At 48.0% G+C, this 25,637-nt stretch overlaps 1 protein-coding gene across 7 annotated transcripts in view; it reads right to left on the bottom strand.

Annotated features, from left to right (window-relative positions):
* NF2 (NF2, moesin-ezrin-radixin like (MERLIN) tumor suppressor) overlaps positions 1 to 25,637 on the bottom strand; it is an 80,960-nt gene that overhangs the window by 7,823 nt on the left and 47,500 nt on the right. For 2 of the 7 annotated variants that reach the window (XM_049619840.1, XM_049619843.1), the window contains 9 exons: positions 24,844 to 24,978; positions 21,736 to 21,810; positions 18,929 to 19,042; positions 16,281 to 16,403; positions 15,396 to 15,613; positions 13,956 to 14,061; positions 9,914 to 10,041; positions 7,511 to 7,676; positions 6,048 to 6,092 (listed from right to left, as the gene is read on the bottom strand). In XM_049619840.1, the coding sequence (XP_049475797.1) occupies positions 6,057 to 6,092; positions 7,511 to 7,676; positions 9,914 to 10,041; positions 13,956 to 14,061; positions 15,396 to 15,613; positions 16,281 to 16,403; positions 18,929 to 19,042; positions 21,736 to 21,810; positions 24,844 to 24,978 (1,101 nt within the window). In that variant the 3' untranslated portion in view covers positions 6,048 to 6,056. Of the gene's footprint in view, positions 1 to 6,047; positions 6,093 to 7,510; positions 7,677 to 9,913; positions 10,042 to 13,955; positions 14,062 to 15,395; positions 15,614 to 16,280; positions 16,404 to 18,928; positions 19,043 to 21,735; positions 21,811 to 24,459; positions 24,698 to 24,843; positions 24,979 to 25,637 lie in introns of those variants that run through there. The other 5 variants (XM_049619839.1, XM_049619841.1, XM_049619844.1 and 2 more) reach the window with 4 other exon arrangements.

Genomic DNA, 25,637 nt, shown 5'->3' with positions numbered 1-25,637 from the left:
GGCAGTCACCTCTCCTCCTGCGCATTTGTCCATCAAACTGCCAGTTGTCTGTGACAGCCACCAGGCTGTGAAAGGGCAGGAGAGAGAGCTACTTGGCAGAGCTACACCTCTTCGAGCTATCACAACTGTGTGTGGTGTGACCACATGGGCACATCCATCCAATCTCAACCAGTTCAGATCCGGGAGACATACCTGTCTCCTTAAAAAGGCAGGAGGCTGGCTCCTCTCAAGCCTACACAGGACCTAACCCAGGCCTGCACGCCATACGCAGGTTCAACCGGCTCCTGCTCACTGGGCAAGCGTTTCAGGCAGCCCATCAAGACACAACGATCTGGCACCTGCCCAGTCCTAAGAAATGGCTCCAGGGTCTAGAGACAGCAAGCCTGGAAGGCACCTGTGACAAGCACCAGGCTCCCCAATCCCTCCCGGCTGGGGGGCAGTGGGGAATGTGGCCAGCTACAAAGGATCCTCCAGCATCATTCTCAAGAGTGCCCCCTGCTGGAAAAAGACAGCACCAGGCTGGCTGCCAACTCTCCTTCCAGCTCTCCTCTAAAAGTCCTTTTGGGGGAATCATTTCCCAAAGTGATGGGAGGGTAACTAAATGTATTCCGGCACAGAGCCTGCAGCAGCAAGGCTGCTTGATTAAGAATGAATTACACTTTCATCAGCACATAGAGAAAATTGATTCACAAGGCCGCATTGTGATAATCTTGTTCCTAAAGCAAAAAGGGGTGGCGTGGGGGTGGGCAGGACACAGAGCCACTTGGGCTATCAATGACAAGAGAAAGGAAGCTCTACAATTAAGCTGGGAGAACAAAACTAATCAGAGCGCCAGGATTCCTCCAACTAGTCTCTGGGGGCCTTGCCTCAATCCATTCATCCCGAGGGAGGAGAAAGGAAGGTGGGAGGGGGGCCGTCTAATTCATTTTAAACAATAAGACCCACAGTGCTGAACCCATTTTAGATACTAACCTAATAACTCCAGGCGCTGAGACTGCTTGTCCCATAAAAATGCAGCGGAATTGAAATGCAAGCCCTAAAATCATGTTACACCTCCTTTCCGCCACTACATATCAAAAATGAAGGAGCGGGGGAGGGCACGGATTCAAAAGGACATGCGGATTCTCTGGCGCTTGGATCCACCAGGAGAAAGCCAACTCTGGAGCAGAAAGGTGACAGCCAAATCAGCAGCAGCAAATTCCAACATAATCTTTGGTTTAGGGTGTGATCAACATCCCCCCTTCCAAATCAGAGCCAAGGAGGGGGCAGGCCAGTGAAGGGGGATAGTTGCTGTACACTGGCAAGATTAAGCCCTTCTGCCGTCTTGCTAGTGACGGCTTGCACCCAAATGCCATCTGGTGATGTGTACGGGGAGAGAGCTGTGCGCACACTTATCCCTAAGCAGGGGTGGGAGGAAAGGCCAAGTCCATCCCAATTAATGAACTCAATTCAGGGAAAGCCCAGAGGGTCTCTTTTGTATATTAATCTTTTAGGGACCTAAAGTAGGAAGATGCCTGGCAACTGGTGTGTGCCTGTGTCTTGAGCTGCCCGTGAGATGCTGGCAGGGGCCTTTGCTACTCCGTCCTCCTACCTGGAAAATGGACTAATCAGTCTGATTCACTTCACTGGGCAGGTAGAGACGAACTCATAGCTACAGAGTTCTCTGAGCACTGAGTACCTTAGCAAAAAGGTGCAGACACACTGATGTCATTTTCAAATTGCCAATATCAGAAGGGAAATCACAGCAAGGATCATAAGAACAGAACCTCGAGCCCGCAGAATGAGTTTGCATCCCATCTCTTCCCTCCCACTGTTGCAGTAACAAATCAGGTGCCGGAGGAAGGCTGCACTGAAACACATCTTCAGTGCTGAGGGACCAAATGGGATGTTTTACTGCATCAAATAAGGCCCAATAATGTCCCCAGGCACTTCCAAATGGTTGTAAAACATCCTAAGAGGGCAAAGCAGGTTTTGTACGATCTTCAACACCTCCCCAAAGGGCAACTGCTTGACTGGGTAAAGTCTCCCAACCAAGAAGAGGAACTAGGTCGTGGTCTTTCGGAAAAGAGGCTGGCAGAATCTTCTATCTAGAGAGCTACCAGAAACAAGCAAGAGAATGGTAAGCCCTCCCCAGTTGAGAGGCACCTGGACATCTAGCTGGTGCACGTGTTAAGGTAAGAGTGGCCTTCGGGGATGAGCCCAGGCATCGCATCCAGGAAGAGCAGGCTCCCGGAGACCAGGCTGTGCTTCCCAATGCTTTCGCTGTGCTTCCCACAGAGCAGGGAAGAGTTCGTCATTGCAATCTCTTCCACGAGTTTGCTATCCACACCTGAGTGCTGCTGCTCCTTGCTAATCCTTGCTCCCACCCCACTCCCATTCCCCCGTTCTTCTCCTCCCCCCTCCTGCCTCTGCCACCCTTCAACAGCAACAAAAGAAAGGTTCTGGAGCTGGGAGCCAGTGCACGCTGCCTTTAAGTCAGGGCAGAGGATGCCACACCAGACGATGCCCAGTTTCCAAAGCAGGCAGAGCCAACTGCCAGCTCAGGTCCAGTGACCAGGGTCACGGAAGGGCTGAACACATTAACCACACACAAGTATCAGAAACTAACCAGAGCCCTCTTTGAGGCGGGCGACCAGAGGTCACCAGGGAGGCTCTGGCCGTTGGTTTTAATTGTGGGAGAAGCCTTTCACGCATACTCAATCCTGCCCTGTGATTTATCACTTCCCTGGTGTTCTAAGTGTTCTACTTCACTTCGCCAGCCCTGCATCTCCAAGGGGAGTCAGTGCAAATTGAAGATGACATTGGACTTTTATGTCTTCTGGATCCAAGCGGCAGCTAGAGCTTCAGAGAACTGTCAAGGCTACTCATTCCTGTTCCTCCACCAGCGGAAACCACAGCTGGACCTTGATGGCTCAAACCATTTACTAATAAAATAAACTTTCTAAGCTCCACGATCCTCATGATTTGTCCTCTGTCGATTTCCCTTGAAACCCTGTGCTCCCCTGGAGATCATGGGCACAAAAATGATGACAAGTTTGCTGGCACTCAGACCAGCTCAGGATCGGGGAGTGAAAGCTGTCCCCTGAGAGGGGATGAGAGCAAGACCCCGAAATGTACAAGCTCTGGCACTGCATCTTCACCTCCAAAGTGTGCGGCATAGCCGGCCACAGCTCACCTCCTCGGCACTGTGGCTCTGAAGCCCACGGCACCTGTGTCCCCTTCACTCCAGCCTCACTGCCGGACCTCACTCCCTCACTCAAAAGACTCGGAGGCCAGAAGTATGTGTTGCTGTCGCTCCCCCTGAGAATGAAATGAATCTAGGTTCTTAAGAGCGACTCTTGACAACTAGGTGCCACTCTGAGTCACATGCAAATGCCAAACCAGCTGCACTGATTATCAATGGCGGGGGGGGGGGGGGTGGGCGCAGTGGAAATGTGGGCAGTTAAGATTGGCAGGAGGAACAAAATATACCCTTGCAAACTCAAATCGGATAGCAAAGGAACCAGTGATGTTAATTCTGGCTTTTTCAAAGTTTTTACCTCCAAACTCATGGAAACTCTTTGCTGAGCTCTTCCTGTGTAAAAGAGGTGTGTTACCTCTTTTAATCCTCCTAACAATCCTGGGGGTTAAGAACTGTTTTGTTCACTTTTTACAGGTGAGGACACTGGGCATTAAGAGAAAGTAAGAGTTACAGAGAAAACGAGCAGGAGAGTAGTGGTAACCTCGGTTAGCCAGACAGGACAGCCTCTTGGCATTCCCAAGGGAACATGATAACTAAGCCCTGAACCCAAGGGTAATCCCTGGAATTAGCTTAAGTGAGAGTACTGTGGAGAAGCCACTGGGACCTCACAGTGAGGCAGGAAAGTACTGAAGGTGAGGAGAAGGAACATGCCTGCGTTGTGGGAGGTAGGTAGAACCATTCTTTTCTTGAAGAAATCTATGATCAGAAAACATTAAAAACAAAACAAAAATCAATGCAGCCTGGTTTGAACCAAGATTAATGGGCTCTCAGGACACTGGAAGCTCTCCAGGTCACCACCAGTCTCTGCATTTCTCGTCCTAGACTTTGTAGATGGAGCTCTGACCTTCACACTCTAGGTGCCCAAACTTCCAAAGCCCACAGTGGTGTTTCTCTTTACTAGGCTTACTTTGGCCCAGACTACAGTAGGCACAGCCCCAGGGCTACCCCAGCACAGGCAGGTGGCTACTCGTCATGCTTAGTCACTAGCCCCAGGGACCAGCAAAGTCCAGAAAATGGAAAGAGAATCAAACGTGAAGTGTAGCAAAAACTGCCACTATTTAATCTAGTAATGCTGAGATAAGTCCAGCTATTATTAAAAGCCAAGCCCATTCTTCTGTTAACCCTTGAGTAATCAGAATTCTTGATTAACTGGAATCTGGCAGCCTGCTTTGAAAACAAGTTCACATCAAGACATTAAAAAAAAAAAAAAAAAAAAAAAAGACTTCTGTAAATGTCCTCGGAGCAGTACAAATCTGACTGCAAATCAAACCTCATTTGTCTATAATAAGAGCTCAGTGAGAACTGGCGGTCAAAATCAGGTCCCTGAAGAATCGAAACATTCTGAATCATTACAGAAAAAGACAGATGAAATCGTATCAAGGTGGAATGGTATGGTCATATGCAGGAATGCCTGACAGCACAGGCTGACACAAAAAGGGATTTTTCTGCTGGACCCTGTGCTAGTCACAAAGTCCAGGAAACCAAAGTGGATCCACCCCAGGGTCCTCTGGGCACCGTGGGGTCACCACTTGGACAGATGATCCCCCTGGCCTGCCCAACTCCAGCGTTGGTCATACTGCACTGCTCAGAGCACGCGCTGCTTGGTGTCAGGGCGTTTGATGCCAATGTGTGGTATGAAAGCTGAAGAAATAGGAGCCCGCTAAATAAAAGTGTCACACACAAATTGGGGTTCATGCTATGGGCTCTTGGAACCACTGACAGACAGAATCCATCTTATAATGAGATCCATCTGGGACTTTAATAGCTAACCTCTCTTGCTTGGATAACAACCACAAATAAGGTCTATCTTATGCCAGATCTCACTTTTTGGTAGAAAGCTTCCAGTGAGCTTATTTTATTCTAACAGCAGAAACTGTGGCGAGGACACCAAAGGACACATCCTACGCGACTGTCAGGTATCGGTGGGCCCACTGGCTGGCATACCGCTAGGGATTAGGTAAGGAGCAGAGGCAGGATGTTATGTTATTACTGGGCATAATAAATTCTCCCTGCTGCCGAGGCATGTTGGGAGGATGATGAACTATCGCAGAAGGAAAGCAGCAATCATTCCATTAATTCACTCAACAACCACTGACTGCTCATCTATTGGGTGCCAGCGACTGTCCCAATGTGAGTTCATGCTGACCACAACTCTGCCCCAGGCTGTGGAGGAGCTGAGCAGAGACAGTCTTCAGAGCACCGACAGACAGATAGATGGTGGTCCACTTAGATGGGCTACAGATCAGACTGCTGTACTGTTGGTTTGCTTGACTTGGAAAGAAAGTGGATGTGTACAGAAAGGGGAGGCTCTAAAGGCAAATGAGTGAGTGAGGACAGCCCCTTCATTCTGCGACCAGGTATGACCATGGGTCTTCAGAAGCTGTCACCACATGAAAGGTCTTGATCTTGAGTTAAAGACACCCAGATCTATCCCATTTCCATGCTAGAGCTATTTATCTAAGGACTATGCCACTGAGACAAAAGATTTTAGACAGACCTCACTGGACGAGAAGCCATGACCATCCCCAGCCCAACGATGACACAAAATGTGATGGACAGCTGGTCCTACAGCCCCATGACATGCTCTTCAGAACGAGGCAGCCTTCTGAACCCCCGGAGGTTGGTCTGGCCCCACAGGGCGGACGCCTGCTCTCAGACTCAAAGCATGCTGCGGCCAGTACCCAGTGCCACCTGCCCTCGGGAGGGCTCAGCATGGCCCAGGGACAGAGACAGGCAAGCTCATGCATGGGTTAGTATCACAGAGGGTAGTACCATCACCACATACAGAGTACCTGGGATAACCTACTTTGAGGGCTCAAATGCAGATAGGTCTTCTGCCTTGGGCTTGAGGCTAAACCAGCAAAATAAAATGAAGAAAAACAAAAACATACCCTGTGATATCAACAAATGCCACATGTGCCATTTGCAAAATGCTCAGACAGGCCTGAAATGGTGACAAGTGACTTCATTTATTTGTTTTTATGGCCTGGAAACAGGTCCCTCCGGCTTTCCTGAGGGCCTGGCTCACGGCAGCAACAGCAAAGACGAGACCTTTCAGTGTGCCCAGATGAGGAGCCTGGGGACAGGAGCGGGGGTTGGGGGTGGGGTGCCTGAGGAAGCTCCTTCGAGGGCTGACTGGCTCCCTGGCCCAGTCATCATTTTGCCTCTCGGCTCACTGGCTGAGGCCTCACTTTAGCTCCCCTTTCACTAACTGTTCAATAATTTAGTTTTGGAAGTGAAACCCAGTAAATAACGGAAGCCAGAGGGAAGAAGAATGTGGAATGGGGAAAGGCCTTTCCTTTTCAGCTATGCTATTAAGAGGAATTCTCTACCCGGTGCCAATACTAACTGGAGTACAGAGAAGGAATTTGAGGCTCCCGACTGTACCCATTAGCACTGGCAAGTAGCTATAGAACCCTTGGAGTTTTCAGATGCAGCTTAACTACTGAAAACAGATATTCCTTAACCTGGGAGACCACTCTAAAGAATAAGGTAAAGAGTAAAAAATTAAACTTAGGTAAACCATCATGATCTAAACTCAATGAACAGTCTCATCTTAATGACACCTCTTTTACAGGTATTAGCCTGATCCTGGGCTATAAGTCAGGAACAAACCAGCAGGAGGGGCCGTTTGTGCTTTGTCTGAGAGAGAAGCACACTCTTGGGCTGATATTTATGGAATTTAACCTTCTCTAAAACCTGAACGCTCAAAATATCAGTAGAGAACAATTTGAAACTGATAGCAACATAAATGAAGTTTCATCTTTTAAAACATTAAGGTTCTTCTAGACACTTCCTTTTAAGTATGAAAAACGTTAAAAATTCAGAATTTGGTTTCTTTAAAGTAAGAACAGGATTTTTTAAATAGTCCTTGCCACTTAATAACCCAAAAAGACTAGAGGGAGAGTCCATTCTCAAAAGCCTCTGTTTCATTTTGCTTTCTCATGAAGTAAGGCAGCTCCCTGGGCAGAACTCCCCTTGGCTTAAAAGACAGAATCGCTTTAATGCTAAATGATGGATCAAAACCTGTCTCGTAACAGTGATTCATTTCATCAGAGCTTTTAACACAGGCTCCCCTTCCATCAAGCCAATGGGTTCACAGTCACTGGCGGATTAAATTCCCTTTCTGGCGTGAGTTAAAAAATTTCCTCAACTAAGTATGTATAAAAAATGATAACAGTCTAATGACTTGGCTACTCAGGAAACCAGATGCCAACCTCCATTTCATTAATGACTGTCCTGATCAGTGAAAGACGGGAGACTCGGTACCTTTTTGATGGTGTTGTGCTTGCTGCTGGTGCCACCCCGGTCAGAGTTCTCGTTGTGCAGAATATCCAAGGCTGTCTCCCTCTCTTTGAGTTTCAAGGCCTCAATCTCAGTCTTGAGTTCATTGAGCTGCTCCTGTAAATGCTTGCTCTTCTCCATGTACTCCACTCTGCCAGCAAGAGGACACGGTATATCATGGCTTTGGCAACAGTGAGACATGGGATCTAGGGTCTGCAGCCTGGATAGAGTTCATCACATCTCTGCTCAGACACTCCCAGGCCGTGGGAGCCTGGGCCAATCACTAAACAGGTCTGAATCTGTTTCCTTGGCCATGAGATTGGGCTAATGATCACAGGGCTGTGGTCAGAATTAAGCAAAATAAAGGGTAGGAAAGCCCTCTGGTAAACTGTCTGAAAGCGCTCTACAAATACCAGTTACAGTAGATAGTTTTTAATTCCGCACAAGCAACAACACATGAATCAAGACTCCTGACATCCAAAACATCTCCTCGTCTTGGCCCTTCTTGGTTAAGTGATTCTATTCAAGTGACCTCTTCTGCTAGGCCGTGGCCACATCCCTACTTGTTTTGGGACATCATCTCCTAAACAGAATGGAAGCTTGCTCAGCCAATATCAGGAAGAAAAAGATTCCCACCACCACCTGCAGGTAGATACACTGTATCTACAATGGTGAAAATCTGGAAATCATTCTCAAAGTGTCCAACTATAATGTCATGGCCAGGCAAATCATGCAATATAAATGCTAATTCTGTAGTGATTCCCATGGCTAGTATATGGAGTCTGTCATGTGATGGTAATGTCACATGCATGGGTGATAAGAAAATACAAACTATAAAAAAGCAGAACACGGAACAGGATGTAGCCTCTCCCTGATCACAACCACGAAATGCTTACTATGCCTGGTCAATGGAGAAAGACTTGAAGATGAACTTGGACAGCAGATACCACGGAGAGGCTCGTGGTTGCTCACCCCAAGCTCCAAAGAGGCACTGTCCCGAGAGAGCTCTTCCAAGGATACTGTACAAGGTGAAAGCACATACCCTCAGATGGGCTTGGAGCTGAATCCCGGTTCTGTCCCTCATCAGCTGTGTGATGCTGGGTGAGTTCGTTAAACACTCCAGATCTGTGTTCTCATTTATAAATGGCACACTAAAACCTACCTCTGGTGTCAGTTTGAGGCTAGTTAGTGGGAATGAAATGAGCCAAAGCTAAAAAGCCCAGACATGGGGCACCTGAGGGGCTCAGTTGGTTAAGCATACGACTTCGGCTCAGGTCATGATCTTGCGGTTCAGGAGTTCGAGCCCTCCATCGGGCTCTGTGCTGACAGCTCAGAGCCTGGAGCCTGCTTCAGGTTCTTTGCCTCCTTCTCTCTCTGCCCCTCCCTGGCTCATGCTCTGTCTCTCTCTCAAAAATAAATAAACATTAAAAAGGCCCAGGGGGGCACCTGGTGGCTCAGTTGGTTAAGTGTGGGATTTCAACTCAGGTCATGATCTCACAGTTTCTGAGTTCAAGCTCTGCATTGGGCTCTGTGCTGACAGCTCAGAGCCTGGAGGCTGCTTCAGATTCTGTGTCTCCCCTTGTCTCTGCCCTCTCCCCACTTGCACTCTGTCTCTGTCTCTCTCTCCCTCTCTCTCTCTCTCAAAAATAAATAAACATTAAAAAAAAAAAAAAAAAAAAAAGACTGGACACCGATGCACCCAGCACCCGGCACCCAGCAGCTTTTGTGATGGTTCTCCAGTAAGCTGTGGCACGAGTGGCCAATTGATCTGTGGTTGGGAATCCGGAGGAACCTCAGTTAGATTTCTTCTTTCCACCTCAGCTCCACTTCCACCAACCATGAAAGGAAGGAGGAGAGGGCACAGCAGAAGCTGTTGTGAACAGGGCATGTGGGGGTTCAGCTCAGGGCTGCCCCGGACAGCAGGGCCGGCCTGACCTGGATGTTTGCCTTCCTCGGCCTCGAGCCTGAGTTTCTTCTCTGACCCTTGTTCTAGACATGGGAAGTGCCGCAGATCTCAGCTGCCAGAGGACACAACTAGGAAGCATGTTCTGTTACCGTGTTAGAACACTATCACGTGCTCTATCGCCACGTGAACAGCAGTCTGACTGACTCAGAGTTCCCGGAAAACCAGTCTGAGACTGTAGGTGAGGTTTTGAGCCCTGTAAACTCCAGGTCACCAATCAAGTATCATTGTTATCCTGGAAGACTGGACGCTGGTGTGACGTCCTTCAGTTCTGATGAGGAAATTCTTCCTCCAGAGGATGGGAACAGAGCAAATCCTGCAGGGGCTAGTGACAGATGCTTGTGATAACCCTCCACTTTTTCCAAGCCCAGATGGCCCCACTCTAGCTCACTGGCTGGGGTCACGGAAGTCAGGAAACTACGTACTTTTCTTTCTCTATCTCCATGGAAAGCCGCTTCATGTCAGTATCCTTGAAGTCGAAAGACAGGCTGTCACCAATGAGGTTGAAGCTTGGCATGTCAGGAGGCAATGGCGCTGGAATTGGGTTCATGGGCTATGAATGAGAAATGTCTGGTTAGGAGGTTCGGGTTCTATGGGAACAGGGGGCACTGCTGTGTTAACCACTGATCCTCCAGCAGCCACAGAAACGGGCACACAGCTCAGGCCCGGCCTCCCAGCACCACCATGGCCTCATGTTACCCCAGTCTCTCCTGTTCCCCATCTACCCACACTGGCTGCTCCCAGGTGACTGGCCCCAAAGACTACAAATCCAGACAAATCATTCCTCTTCCCTCGAACCTTTGCCAGCTTTTCACGCTCAGCCAAATTAAACACTACTCCCACTCACTTCTTTGTTGAGGAAGCCCTCAAGCCCCAGGCTAGAAGCTGGAGATGCAGAGAACAAGACAGGGTCCCTGGCTCTGAGCAGCTGACAGTATTGTTCAGTAAACAAAGGTGCTTACAGATCATCCCGGTTAAGTAAGGTAGACACTACAGCCAGGGAGTGAACAGAGGCTGGGGAGCTGGAGAAGGTGTGCCAGAAGAGATCCTGCTTCTGTTGGCAGCAGAGAATACGACAGAGGAAAAGACATGCCAGGCAGGAGGCACGGCACTGGGCAGGGCAGAGCATGCTTGGCGAGAAAGCCGAGGGTCTGCAGCACCGGTGTGGTGAGGTGGGTGGGGGGCCGGGACTAGACCATAGAGGGCTGCCCTGCAGGCTGAGGGGTTTGGATTTGGAAGACAGAGCCAGAGCAGGGCTTGAAGCAGACGGCAAAGCAATTAGATTTGAGGACTTTGTCATCCCAGAACAAAGGGTCACCTCAAATATGGCCCCGATCTACTTCTCCTGTGTTTCCTACTGTTTGCCCTATTGGATCGTGAACATCACTGTTTCTGCTCCTTTGCTTAAACTATTCCTTTTGCTACACGCCACCTCACTTTCAAGGCCCTTGTCAAATACTAGGATTTCTCACCAAAGCCTTTCTAGATCCCTCTTGGCCAGATGGCAACTCTTTTCTTTGCTATACATGGTGCTTCTGGTTCTGTGGTGGCACTTCCCTAACTCCACCCTGTAAAAAATCCCTTTTGGCTGTGTCTTCTTCTTTTACTGTTGGCAAGTTTCCTAAGGGCAGGATCTGCCTCTCTTTCACCCTTGGATCCTTGGCTGAGTCTGGGACAGCGTCTGGGAAAGAGCAGAGGCCCAGAGCGCTCATCTGAGACGATGACAGGCTTGAGGCAGACTGTCTGCGTGGGTGTTGAAGGTGGTGCTGAGAGGGGGCTTCTGGGGTACTAGAACATTCTGTTTTCTGATTTGGGTGCTGGGTGCATTGGTGTGTTGAGTTTGCGAGAATGCATCAAGCTGTACAGTTATAATTTGGGGCACTTCCCTGTATGGATGTTATACCTCATGAAAATCTCCAAAAAGACGGGCGCTGAGTGCTGCACTGTGGGTGAGAACAGACACTGGGACAACCTCTGTGGAAAGCATCTCAATGGAAAACCTGACCCCACGGTTCTATTTATGACAATTTATTCTACCAGTACATTCACCGTATGTGCAAAGATTTATGCTCAGGGATATTTCTGCAGTTTTGTTCACAACTGCAGATGAAAACAAACTAAATACCCATCCATAGGGGATTGCTTAGATGAATTACAATCCATCCATACCATGAAATATGAGTAAAAGGCTGATATGAATGAGCTCCTCCAGGACTTATTTATTTACTGTTTGAAGAGCACATGAAGTTTGCTCCAGTGTCTCTCCTTCCTTCCTTCCTTCCTTCCTTCCTTCCTTCCTTCCTTCCTCCCTCCTTCCCTTCCTTCCTTCCTCCTTTCCTACCTTCCTTCCTCCCTCCCTTCCTCCTTTCCTTTCCTTCCTTTCCTCCTTCCTCCCTCCTTTCCTTCCTTCCTTTCTTTCCTTCCTTCCTCCCTCCCTCCTTTCCTTCCTTCCTTCCTCCCTCCTTTCCTTCCTTCCTTTCTTTCCTTCCTTCCTCCCTCCCTCCCTCCTTTCCTTCCTTCATTTTCTTCCTTCCTTTCTCCCTCCCTCCCTCCTATCCATCCTTCCTTCCTTCCTTCCTTCCTTCCTTCCTTCCCTCCCTCCCTCCCTTTGTTTCTACCTACCTACATAACTACCTACCCATCTATTTTTAGACCAAGAGTTGCATGCTCTACCTACTGAGCTAGCCAGGCTACCCCATTCCAGTATATATTTTAAAATCACTCGTATCTCAGGTGCCCAGCCCAGATGAGCCCTCAGACGACTCCAGTCCTGGCTGCTGTCTGCGACTGCCTCAGAGATTCTGAGGAAGGACCATCAGCCCAATCAATGCACCAAGCCATGAGAGAGAATAACAAATGGCTGTTTTGAGCTATATGGCTGGCTTGGGGGGTGGCCTGTCACATAGTAATAGATAACCAGAACAGATGACAATAGGAAACCGCTCACGTTTCCCTCCACCTCAAATCCTGGGCAGCTTACGCCGCTGTGCCCTGTGTGCCTCCTGGCTGTATGCCTTGTGAGTGTGCAGTGCACACACTGTGCCATGTGCACATCTGTGCACTGGCTGCGAATACCCTACAGTCTCTTTCTCGCCTGGCTAGCTCCTCCTTACCCTTTGAGAGCCAGCTCAGGCACGATCCTATGCCTCTCCTGCCCCTACAAGCTGGGCTATGTTCCCCTCCAGGCCTCTGTGCACCCTATCTGTATATAAACTCTGCATCTGCCTGGCATTATTATTTTTTTTAAGTTTATTTATTTACTTGGGAGAGACAGAGGCAGTGTGAGTAGGGGAAGGGCAGAGAGATAGAGAAAGGGAGAGAAAGAACCCCAAGCAAGCTCCATGCTGCCAGTGCAGAGCCCAGTGCGGGGCATGAACCCACAAAACTGTGAGATCGTGACCTGAGCTGAAACCAAGAGTTGGACACTTAATCAACTGAACTATCCAGGTGCATGGTATTATATGGAACAGAACAGTTTGCTGAACTGAATGCACAGAGGAAGGGAAGGGAAGAGGCTTGTCTACTCATGGTGTGACCCTGTTTAATTGAAGTCTGCCTCCTTGTCCCAAAATTGAGTTTGGAAAATGGTTCTTACATGGCTATAGTTTACCCTGAGGTATACGGTACCCCTGCCCAGAACTGCAATGATGGTATACGTTACACAAAGGTAGTTGAAGATTACGTTCAGCTTGGCATCAAGAAGCTACCGTCTCAGGTGCCTGGGTGGCATCTGTCTACAGCCCAGGTCATGATCTCACAGGTTGTGAGGTCGAGTCCCACATCGGGTGAGCTCGAGCCCCGCTTCAGGTGAGCTCGTGCCCCACTTCGGGTGAACATGAGCCTCACTTTAGGTAAAACATGAGTGCCAAGTGAGCCCCACTTCTCTCTCTCTCTGCCCCCTGCTCACTTGCAACCTTGCTCTCTCAAAAAAAAAAAAAAAAGAAGAAGAAGAAGAAGAAGCCATCACCTCTTAAAAATAATTTGGGACTATATTACTTAGAATAATAAAAACATGGGTGCCTGGGTGGCTCAGTCGGTTAAGCATCCAACTTCGGTTCAGGTCATGATCTCACGGTTCATGAGTTCAAGCCCCAGGTTGGGCTCTGTGCTGACAGCTTAGAGTCTGGAGCCTGCCTCAGATTCTATCTCCCTCTCTCTCTCTCTGCCCCTCCCCTGCTTTTGTTCATTCTCTCTCAGAAATAATAAATGAATAAACTTAAAAAAAAAAAAAGACGAAGAAAAACATTTCAGAGCTAGGAAAGGCCCCATTGCCTGCTATCCAGGCAACCAGAGAGGTGACCAGTCCAAGGCCAATGGCAGACCAGGCATTCTGCCCCTTCCCCAGCTGCAGGCCCTCTGCATCATTCATTCTGCTGTGGTACCACCAGCAGAACTGAAGGGCTGGAGGGAAGAGAAAGCTACAAGGTCTGAAGCAGCTGCAGGCTGGCAGCTCCCAGCCTGGCTCACCGGGTATGTGGGCTTGGTGGTGATTTCCAGGAGCTTTTGCTTGGCTCTTCGCTCTGCCTCGCGGGCTTCCTGCAGGTCCTGCTTCAGCTGATCTGCCTCCTTGGCCCTGCAAGGAAAGGAGGAGATGTCAGGTCCATGAAGGTGACGGGTAGAAGAAAGACAGCCCTCTTCCCCACAGTCCCCCTGGAGAGGAGCGACCTGAGTTAACCCTGATGATGGCACCAGATCAGGCAAACAAGGCCAGTGGGGGGTGGGGTGGGGTGGGGGGGACACTGACATGAACATCAGAACTTCCAAAGCAAGGATAACATTCCTGAGTACTGTTCACTGCAATGGTAAATCTAAATGGGAAGGGCAGGGAAGCTGCTGGGAAGGAGTCAAGTTCAAACCTTTGCAATTGGTAGAGGGAGAGGAGAGGGGGAGGGGCCAACAGCTTCCTCTGCTTAACTTGTGGGTGAGAGTGAGCTAGGCAAAGGTACAGTGCATGAATCAAAGATCTTATATCGGATCACGAAGGACAGGATGAGAGAGAATCGATTCTTCACAGCCCCCAAGGAAAACGACTGCAGGCCCAGGGCCAACCTCAGGCAAGATGAGCAGCAACGCTGAGGTCTTCGTGCCTCACCCTGCAAGACACAGGACCCAGGGACCAGGCCCAACATCGGTCTTGGGGGAAGTGACCCACACACAGAAAGAAAGGGGCCCGAGACAGGGCAGGAAACAAAGATCCATATTCCCAGAACGACATGCAGAAAGCGGAGAGGAAACTGTAGTGAATGCACCTTGGTAGCAAAAAGCCAAATTCAAGTGTTCTAAGTCAATAGAGCCAAATGCTGTGGGGAATGTGCCAGTGTTTATCTGAAGGCTGCAGGACCAGAACAATCCAGAGGCCAGAATACTCTTGGAAAAGTGGAGACTACAGTTCCATCCTGGCCCTCCCCTCCTATCTGCCTCGGGAGCCTTAGCACCAAGAATGGCTGAAGGGAAGCGGGTTCCTCATTACCACGTTAAAGGTAAATAGCTGCTCTCTCCCCACATGTCCCCTAAATGAAAAGGGAAAAGAACCACATTTTTTAAACTTATGAAGAGCCTCCTTACAGCTCCTCAGCTAAAAGCGGTCTGCAGACGTGCTTGATGGCATTCCTGCAAACATGGCTATCAGAGGGACGGCGGTTTATCACAGACACAAGCATGACCAGAGGTCCACTCGACTAGAGAACCGTGTTCCTGAGCCCTTCCACTAATCCCAGCCCCCAAAGCCCACACCGGCTTAAGTACCAGTCCTCACCAACCTGTCAAGGGAGGAGCCTCCCCCCACCCCACCATCCTAGAAGTTGAAGCAGCTTGTGGACAAGTGCGGTCAAGCTCTGCCTCAGGGCCAGGTTACGACTGAACAGCCCCTCACCTGGGCCCCAGGGCCCTGGACTCCCCACCTCTAACCTCCTCTCCGATTCCTCAGCCATCTTCAGCGCCAGCACCTCAGCCTCCAGCACCTTCTGCTCCATCAGGCGCTTCTCTTCCTCCGTCCGAATGGCTGTGGCCTTGATGCGCTGCATTTCCTGTTCGGCCTCCGCGGCCTTCTGCGCCAGGAGTTTTGCCTCCTCCTCAGTGATTTGGGCCTTTTCCGCCAACAGGTCAGCTGTTTCCTCGGACCGCATCTGGAGAGAAGGGTGCTATCAGCTGGGATGGGGATCGATCACATGCCTGTCATCCCTCCCAGATGTGGCCTCAGAAATTCAGGTCAGCAGGAACCAGAGCGTCAGACTCCCCGGGGCCCTGCCACTGAATGCCCCATCAGATGACACTTTGGCAAGGGCCAGACGGCCACACCCTCAACTTTTCAGAAAGTCCCACCCATGGGGAACAACAAGAAAGCACCTTTTTGAGTACCACTTGAACCAAGGCTTTTCCCTTTAAATGCGTGGTTCAAACCAGTGGGAGACAGGTAACAATGTTTTTGATTGTCACAAATCAAGGGTAAGGTGGTGCTAGTGGCATCTAGTGGGTAGGGGTCAGGGACACTGCTAACCATCCTACGAGGCACAGGACAACTTTCATCACAGAGGGTGATCTGACCCCTGGGGCAGGCAGAGAGGCCCTGCTTTAAAGGCGCCCCGGGGAAAGTGGGGCTTGGCCACACATGATCTCCTGCCAACATGGGTGGAAAGAAAAGGCACCGGTTCTTTTTTTGTTTTTTTGTTTTTTTTAGCTGAAATGTCAAAGCAAATGTTACTTATCTGTGGTCCTCAGAAGGCCTACCTAATTCCCAAAACCCAAGGGAATCCCCGTGTAGCCTCCTGGGACCCAGACTCCCCCAGAAATCACCAGTGCTTCGTTGGCCATTGTTGCTTCTTCTTTCATCTGCAGCAGCCTCCTCTCCAACTCATCCCTTGTGCGCTCAGCCTCCTCCCTCATCTGCTTCTCTCGAGCGAGGCGCTGCCGCTCCATCTGGGGGGTGGGGGGGGGAACAAGAGTCATGGGGCTCACGACCTACACTGCCACAAGGGTCCTAGAACACCCAGTGTCCAGAGATGCCCAGGGAGACCCTCTTCGTCCCTTTACTTTAGAGGTTGGCAGTGTCATTCTTGTCACCTACCACCCTCTGTCCTTCAAAACCAGCTGGAGAATCAAAAGCTGTGTCCCTTGAAAAACCATCTAGGGGTGAGGGAACAAACAAAACAACAAAAAAGCCAGCCCTGCCAAGTCTACCTGGATCGAAGGAGGCATTCTTACACAGTGTGCTGAAATGGCTACCCTGCCGATATCCCTTTTTGTTGGAAGACCTCACGTGGCTCCGCCCAGCAGCGGACAGAATGCAATGCAGATTCCTTCTCCCTGAGATGGAGCCCCAGAAACAGACAGCTTTCTTCTGGTTGGACGAGCCACCTCACCATTTCTCACCCACACGACCCCTCCCACATCTCTAATCTCATCCACAATCACTCCTGCCTCTGACCCACAGGGAAGATGGAATCGTGTAGTTCACACATTGTGTTTCACAGGGGGAAGCCACAGCCCCACGGTACAGGCTCCCAGCCTCACGCAGAGGCAGCTCCCGGCCAGGCCTGCAACAGGAGGGAGCCGAGCGGGGAACACAGCCCCCTGTCCTTAAGGCACTGGTACAAAGCTGCCGCCACCTCCCATGCCTTCTGGATCACTGTGTTAATTGGGCCACATGCAGAGCTTAATAAGGGGAACAAGCACAGGACAAGTGTTATTCTCTGTGATCCTAGGGTATTAACTGAGTTCAGAAAGCAGAAGCCAGAAGTGACCACTGCACTATTTTCTTCCTTAAATAGAGCACATTTAATTACTTCTTGCTTCAATTTTCTCCCAAACCCAAGATTTTTAAGATTGCTGCCTTTTGTAAATACTGAGCAAAAAAAAAAAAAAAAAAAAAAAGGCATTGGGCCTCGAAGGAATAATGCAAAGACAAGCAATAAAATACTGTAAATTCTTCTCTAATTTTTCCCTTGCAGGTCAGTGAAAAGCTTGGCCAGTTTGTTCTCTAATTTCCACTGCATTACAAATTTCCATTAGGTGGATTACTGTATCTCTATTATTCTCCCCTTGACAAAAGTCCAGGCAACCACCTTCCATTCCCAGCACTGCACTTCCCCCTAGACCTCCACCCAATAATAAGGGACCTCTTGTTTGCAAGGTGGTTTAAGTTCACAAAGGCTTTCAGGTGCAATGTGTCCTTTGATCTGAGACAGAGAAGGCATACCATTAGCTCCACTTAACAGATGAGAAAACTGAGATCTGGAAGATAAGTCAGCTACTAATGTCACATACTAACTTTCACATCTGGTTCCAAGGTCAGTGTCTATACTACTGGGCCATGGAGCCCGCCTGCAGGTGCCAGGCCCCTGCCTCTGCTGTTCCACAGGCAGTGCAGGTGTGGGGTGTATGCACGCTCTTCTCTGCCACAATCTCGAGGCCTACACACTCATTGCCGTCTTCAGATCTCTCACTTCTAAGCTTTGCTCAGCTGAAAAGAGGTCAAAGAAGGCTCTTCCTGAAGTTGCCACTTAGACCGTGCTGGCTCAGGAGCATTTCTTTGTCCAACAAAACCCATTCCACCAGCCTGGCCGCCAAAGCATCCCAAATAGCACATCTATAGTATGCCATCTCAGAGAGCAAAGAGATGGGAGCCCTAAAAGCATGCTGGATCAAACTGGGCATTTCATTGTAAATCTCAGGGCAGGGAGCCAGCCTCGCCAGAGTACCCACATCAGAGAGCTGCGCACAGACTAATGATTACTGCTCCGAGCCTGTGAGTCCTGCGGGCAGCTGACTGCAGCTGCTGCTACTCTGTCTAGGAGTTAGTCCAAAGCCACAGTGGATATTCTCAGCAGCGAGGCTCAGATTAGTTGTGTGGATTTCGGTGAGCCGAGATAGTTTATGAGTAGAAAACAATGATGCGGACTGTCCAGTCTGCTGATAAGCTCTCCTGGCACCTCCCACCACAGGCAATATGCCGCCTGGGCTGACCCGTGGTGGGGAAGTGTGGCCGAAGTCTAATTAGCATTCCCACGGTAAGCATGAGATGCTGTCATGCATTCTATCACCTTCTAATTAGAAAAGGACAAGGCTGGGCAAAGGAGACCGGCAGGCAAAAAAAAAAAAAAAAAAAAAAAGCGAGTTAGCTAGGTGGATGGATGGATGGATGGATGGACAGACAGACAGACCCAGGCTTGACTATCTCTTCCCAAACCTGCATTACTCCCACTTCACTTAAGTGGGGAAATAACTAGAGATGTTTCTTTTGTATATGCTTTTAGAATTTATTCCTCATTTCCAGAGCAGACACCACACCAGCTGGGCATTGGCCAGTAAAGATCCAACAGGGATAAAATAAGAGAAGGTATGTCCATTGCCAAATGACACCTGTCAGCCTACGACTGCTCCTTACCTCCCAAGCCAAGACCAAGAAGCAGTGACAACAGTGGTTCAGACATGGTCTTTCTCACCTGTTTTCTAGCCTTCTCCTCCCTGGCCTGGGCTTTCATCTGCTGAACTTCCAAAGAATCAGCCTTCCTTCTCCTCATAAAAAGGTCATGGTTCCCAATACAGAGCTGGAGAATCTGTGGCCATGGAAGCAGGAGAAATGTTAAACCCCCAAATGTACTTCACTGCCTACCAGCTCACCAGGGCTACAGCATCTTTGTCTAAGGGCTCTTGGGGGCAGCAGGAAACCTAAAGAGCAAAGCACAGAGTGAAACAGCAAGGCCTTCCCTGCTAATGGCCTCCAGTATGCCAGGGGGCAAAAGTCACAGGTGAAGGGAGGTGCGTCTTCTGGATGCATCTTATTCTCCTAGGATGTGGCACTATAGGGGCACCTGGGTGGCTCAGTTGGTTAAGTGTCCAACTCTTGGTTTCAGCTCAGGTCATGATCTCATGAATCAAGTGATCAAGCCCTGCATCAGGCTCTGCGCTGACAGTGCTGAGTCTGCTTGGGATTCTCTCTGCCCCTCTCTCTAAATAAGTAAATAAATAGATAAATAAATAAATAAGAATTTAAGATGTGGCACTACAGATGAGGGAGGATAGGAACGTTCATTCAATAGGGATAACAGGTTATTCATGTGAAAAAACTATAAGCTGAGGGCAGCTGGCTGGCTCAGTAGGTGGAGCATGCTACTCTTGATCTTGGGGTCATGAATTTGAGCCCCATGTTAGGTGTAGAGATTACTTTAAAAAAACAAACAAAAAAAAACAACAAAAAACACAAGAAGCTGAAGAAGCTGGATCCCTCCTTTACACCACACACAAAATCAACACCAGAAGGATTAAAGACTTAAATACGAAGATTGAACCCTTGAAATCTCTAGAAAAGAATATAGAAGAATATCTTTTTTTAAGTTTATTTATTTTGAGAGAGAGAGAACCGCAAGCAGGCCCCATGCTGTCAGCACAGAGCCCGACACAGGGCTCGAACTCAGGAACCATGAGATCATGACCTGAGCCGAAATCAAGCCTAGAAGAATATCTTTATGATCAGAGGATAAGGAAAGATGTCAAACAAAACACAAAGAGCACAAATGATTAAGGAAAAGATGTATACATTTGTCTATGTTAAAATCCAGCATTCTTTGTTTGTTAAGACATTAAAAAGGAGGAAAAATAAGCCACAAGCTGAGAGATGATATAATCAATAAAGAATACAAACAACCCAGAGAAAAATGGCCAAAGGACATGAAATAAGTATTTGACAAAAGAGACAAAAAGCCTGGCCAAAAAATATACAAAAAGATGTTCAACTTCATTAGTAAATATAAAGATGCTCATTTATATAATACTGAGAAACCATTTCATATGCACAACATATGTCAAACAAATTTTGAAGGCTGATATTATAAGTGCAGAAGACATAAAGCAAAAGGAAGTCACACCCACTGCACTGCATCTGTAAATTAATTCATCTCCTTTGGAAAACAGCATGGCTTAATCTTGAATTTGGACATACACTACAGCCCTGCACTTGTACTCTTAAGTAGATACTCTCTAGAGAAACTATTGCCCATGTGCAGCAGGACGCAGGTACGAGAATGTTCCTAACAGCTTTGTTAAAATGGCAGAGAAGTAGAAAGCACTTCATTATTCACTAATAGGAAAATGACATATATATGGGGTATATGGGGGGGGGAAGAGAGGGGGAGGGAGACATATATATGTATCATTGTGTGGATATATGTATATATGTGTACATTTATCTGCACACAATGGAATACTATACAGCAGTGAAAATAAAGGGATCATCTCTTTAAGCATCAAACATAGACACATCTCAGAAAATAATGTACAAAAAAAGTGACAAAAGAGCATAGACAGTTGACAGCACTTATGTCAAAAGTACACAAAACTTAACAGTACATTCATTTTTCTGTATAGGAAATAAAGTTCTGAGGAAAAGCGAGCGAATAATGAGCACCCAGCTCAGAATGGTGATTTCCCTCAGGGAGGAGGATGGGGGAAACCAGCAGGGTGCTAACATGGGGGGGTTTAATAGTATCGGAGTGTGTGGTTTCTTAAAGCTGGGTAGTGGGTGTGTAGTTTGTTTTTTTTTTAATGTTTATTTATTTTTGAGAGAGAGCACAGCAGGGGAAGGGTATAGAGAGAGGGGGACAGAGGATCCAAAGCAGGCTCTGCACTGACAGCAGTGAGCCCGATGTGGGGGTTTTGAACTCATGAACTGTGAGATCATGATCTAAGCCACTGAGCCACCCAGACACCCCACATAGCTATTTATTTTTGTCACTCTTTATATTTTATTTTTTTTAATGTTTATTTTTGAGAGAAAGAAAGAGACAGAGTGTGAGCCAGAGAGGGGCAGAGAGACAGGGAGACACAGAATCCAAAGCAGGCTCCAGGCTCCAGGCTCCAGGCTCCAAGCTGTCAGCACAGAGCCCAACATGGGGCTCGAACTCACGAACTGCGAGATCACAACCTGAGCCAAAGTCGGACGCTTAACTGACTGAGCCACCCAGGTGCCCCTTTTTGTCACTCTTTATACCTTCTATACACATTATACTTATCCTTTCATATATATTAGTTATCTCCATAAAAATACTTTTTAAAAATTCCACATCACAAAATTTAGGTTTGACTTGTTAGGTTAAGCTAAAGAGAAGAGTCTTTCAAGTCTATCGGCAAAGTGTGTAGCAAGTGAGCTACCTATCATTCTATACCTCACAAGAGGTCACTCTCTCAAAAAAAGGCGCTCATTTTCTTAGAAAAACTACAGTTATTAGTAACAAAAACTAGGATCTCAACTTACCAGCTTATTAACACGAAGCTTTGAGGAGTTAAATTTAAAGACATCGATTTTCTTATCCAGTGGTTTAATAGTAAACTGAAAGAAAGAAGCAGAAAAAGTTTCAGTCTGACAACATAAAGTGTTAGCACCAACCAGGAAATTCCACAAAAGCAGCAACCACACTGTCAAAGATCCAGCACAAGGCTGAGCCTTGTCCTGGCTTCTGGCGCCCGGGGACTAACCCACTGTGATTTAGAAACAGCTGAGGGCATGGAGTCTGGGGCTGTGGAAGGTCAGGATCCTGGAAGGGGTGCTGTCGGCACCATCTCAGGCTTGGAAACCTGAACTATGGACCCCTGATGGGCCCGACCATGAGGCCAACGCTGGGAAGCCCACTGCAGCATCCCAGGCCCAGTTCTGCCTTCAGGAAGCTCACAACCTAGCTGGAACTAGACTCATGACTCAACTGCTACTTAAGAAATTACATCATCTCTTAGCGCCTCATCGGGTGGCAAAAATCACAAATGTCGTGGGGATTCAGAGTAGATCTACCATAAGTAGGCGGGAACTTCAGTTGGTCATAGACAACGAGAATATGATAGAGGATCTAAAAGATTGGGTGGAGGGCTATTCAGGACAGGGCAAGCGACAGAAATGAGGCAGAGATAGAGAAATGAGCAGACTGTGTGTGTGTGTGTGTGTGTGTGTGTGTGCGCGCGCGTGCGTTTGACGTTATTAGCTCTCTGATGACTAAGATGATATCACGGGCTCATACTGGGAGGAAGGCAGGGGTGGGCTGGGGGTGGACAGTTGGAGGGGTTTGGGTTTGATGTGACAGCATACAGGTCGTCACCACAGGTTTCTGAACGTGGGGATTATCAGATGAAAGCTGTTAATAAAAGGAATAAAGTGCGAAGAAGAGACCGTGGTAGCAGAGGGAAACTGCTCTCGAAATCAAAGGGGAGTGATAAGGACAGGGTGGTAGCTAAGTAGGAGATCCCAGGGCCAGACCACAGGCAGGGAAGCATATAAAGGACAAATGGCAATTGCTGTTCTCAACCACTCCTGATTAGACCGGACAGATCCTCCATTTCAAAGAAGCACTTAAAAAATGGATATCTATTCCCGAGAAAGCCGTGCTAAGCAGATAAATACATCTGGGAAGATGTATTTTTGGGTATTTCTTTTGCATATTATACTGTCCAAGGAAGGAGGGGTTAGCATACTGAGGACAGAAAACGATCCTTTGGTTAGCTTTTGGTCAAGCTAACTTAGAAGCACTATTGCTCTTGTGTAGGCTGCTATTCGTGAATTTCTTGAGCTTATTTTTGGCTTTGAAGTCAAACCCCGGAGCCGTCAGTGGGAAACCACAAACAGTGGGGAAACCACAGGCTTTGCCGGGACGCGCGCAAAGAATCAATGGATCACTTAAAATAAACCAACATTTCTGTTTTGACAGCACGGCTGTCATGCATAACTACTAAGACTACTTCCTATTATGTCAAGTCAGCTTGAGGTCCTCTTACTGCACGAAGTTATTGACATGATGGAACATGATGGTGCCCTGCCCCCGGAGAGGGTATATTAGAGTTTATTGTGTCAGGCTATACTAGGGGAGACTTTAATCCTTGGGTTCTGTGAAGAACGAGTGTTTTGGGAGCCTTTAGCACACAAATGTGTGGATATGCAGTAAACAGACTTTATGAAATTAGAGATGAAAAACTACCGTGCCGTAGCATACCTACTACTTTAAGTCATGTGGGGCTTTCAATTTAAGTATTTTAAAAAAGCAATAGTTAAATGCTCCTTTTCTGAGCTACTTAACAAAAAATTTCAGAGCCAGAATGTTTTGAATTAAGAAGCTCAATCTGTCTCATCAAGCATGGCCGAGTAGATCTCAACCACGTATTCGAAACCAGGAGCCTGGTGTTCCCTTTCTCAAGTTGCTACGAGGGAAGGGAAAACAGGAAATCTGCTCGGGGTGGGGGCTCTGCAGGCAGCAACACGAGCCGTCACTGTTCCTCATTCCACACTCAGCGTCCCAGCTGTGTGTCACTGAGCACCATCCAGGCCTACTGCCCTCTGCCCAGTACCCTGTGCTCTCAGGACTCCTACTCAGCGCCCTGCATCGGAAAAGTGCCCCCAGGGCTATGGCTTTGGTGAACATGGAGCTCAGCCCCTGCTATTCCCTTCACCAATCACCAAGTCGCCTGATCCCTCCACATCTTCACTTCCTGATGTGACACAGATACCCCAAACCCGGCCCCTACTCTTGCAGCATGTTCTTAGGAGGAGAAATCAGAGTCGGGCTGAGAGCGCTTATGAAAGCAGAAAAGCACCGGATCATTATCACGTGTGTCATCAGTCCCTTGCGCTACAGGCCTGTCTCACAGCAGTACGGTCCTTGCTGGACTGTAACTTCCCTGAAGGTCGAGACTGGCTTTTCTACATCTTTGTTTCCCCTACGAAAACTAACACAAAGCAGATGCTTGATAATGCCTTTAAAATTAACAGAGAACAAACGAGTGAATGAACAAACCTAAGATTACAGTGTTTGGGAAAGATCGCCATCCGGTATAGGAACATCTGACTTCTAACTTAAGTGCTCAGCCAAGTTATTCAAACTTAATTACTTTTGAATTCTCATAAGCAGTTAGCCTGATATTCTTATTTATATCCTCACAGAGAGACAGAAAGAGGTACACATACGTATATATACATGTGGGGATAAATACTTAGATAGATATCCCCACCCTACGTATCAAGCACTAGACACCGAGAGAGGGTTTAATGTATACCACACTGAAAAACACAAACAGAATTTCTCACCAGAAATGGAAAGGCAAGTAATAAGACAAGGTTACTTTCTGGTTGGTTTACTGTTCTTTGGGGTTTAGTCTTGACAAGTTGAGCTTCCCAGCCTCTTGTTGGTCAGCAGGGGGGGTTTAGTGATGCTACTTGAAAATAGGATGCCAATACTGCTCTGTAAACAGGAAACAACAACCAAAAACGCAAAGCCTAGGGAGTAAAGGATTTTACTGATAGCAAGGAGAAGTCCAGGGAGGAGGAGAGATGGGGACAGGCTGGCAGCTGGGCTGCTGGCATGTCTGCATGCGGGGCCTGTCCTACCTCCTTGTCGCTGTACGAGATGTTTCTGATTTCATTCCACGGGAAGGAGATCTTGGGGGTCAGCCTGTTCTCAGGGTCATAGATGTGAAGCCCCAGAGCATCCACTCCAAGCAGCAACTCTGTGCCCTTTTTATTCTGTGGAGTCAACAAAGATCAGCCACCGTCAGCTCCAGCAGACGTGTGAGATTTTATTCAACTTCCCAAAGAACCTGGCACATGCTGTTACATCTGACGAGTTCCAACAGGTCCCAACAGAAGTCACAGCTGCTGTGTAACCCAGGGGGCTCCAGCTTCCTGAATTGGGGCAGGCAGAGGCAAAATACCATCCTCATGACTCAGTGTCCCCCAGAGGGATCACTGGGGGCTTCTGTCACTGGCTTGATGGCTGAAGTAGCAGCAATCTAAGCACTGTTACCTCCCATTAAATACAGTAGTAGCCCCACACCCACCCCTTATCTGTGGTTTTGCTTTCCACAGTTTCAGTTACCCCAGTCTAGAAGCAGATGATCCTCCTTCTGAACTACTGTCAGGTCAACAGGAGCCTAACGCTACATAATAACACCTACGTGATCCACCTCACTTCATCTCATCATGCAGACATTTAAGCCTCTCGCATCATCACCAGAAGGGTGAGCACAGTCCAATAAGATGTTCTGAGAGAGAACACATTCAAATAACTTTTATTATAGTATATTGTTATAACTGTTCTTTTTTATTGTTAGTGTTGTTAATCTCTTACACCTTGAGCCTAATTTATAAGTTAAAATTATCATAGGTATGTCTATACAAGAAAA

This window comes from Panthera uncia (assembly GCF_023721935.1).
Source record: "Panthera uncia isolate 11264 chromosome D3 unlocalized genomic scaffold, Puncia_PCG_1.0 HiC_scaffold_8, whole genome shotgun sequence".
In the NCBI taxonomy this organism is placed as follows: Eukaryota; Metazoa; Chordata; class Mammalia; order Carnivora; family Felidae; genus Panthera; species Panthera uncia.
This window is presented reverse-complemented; position numbering and strand designations above follow the sequence as displayed.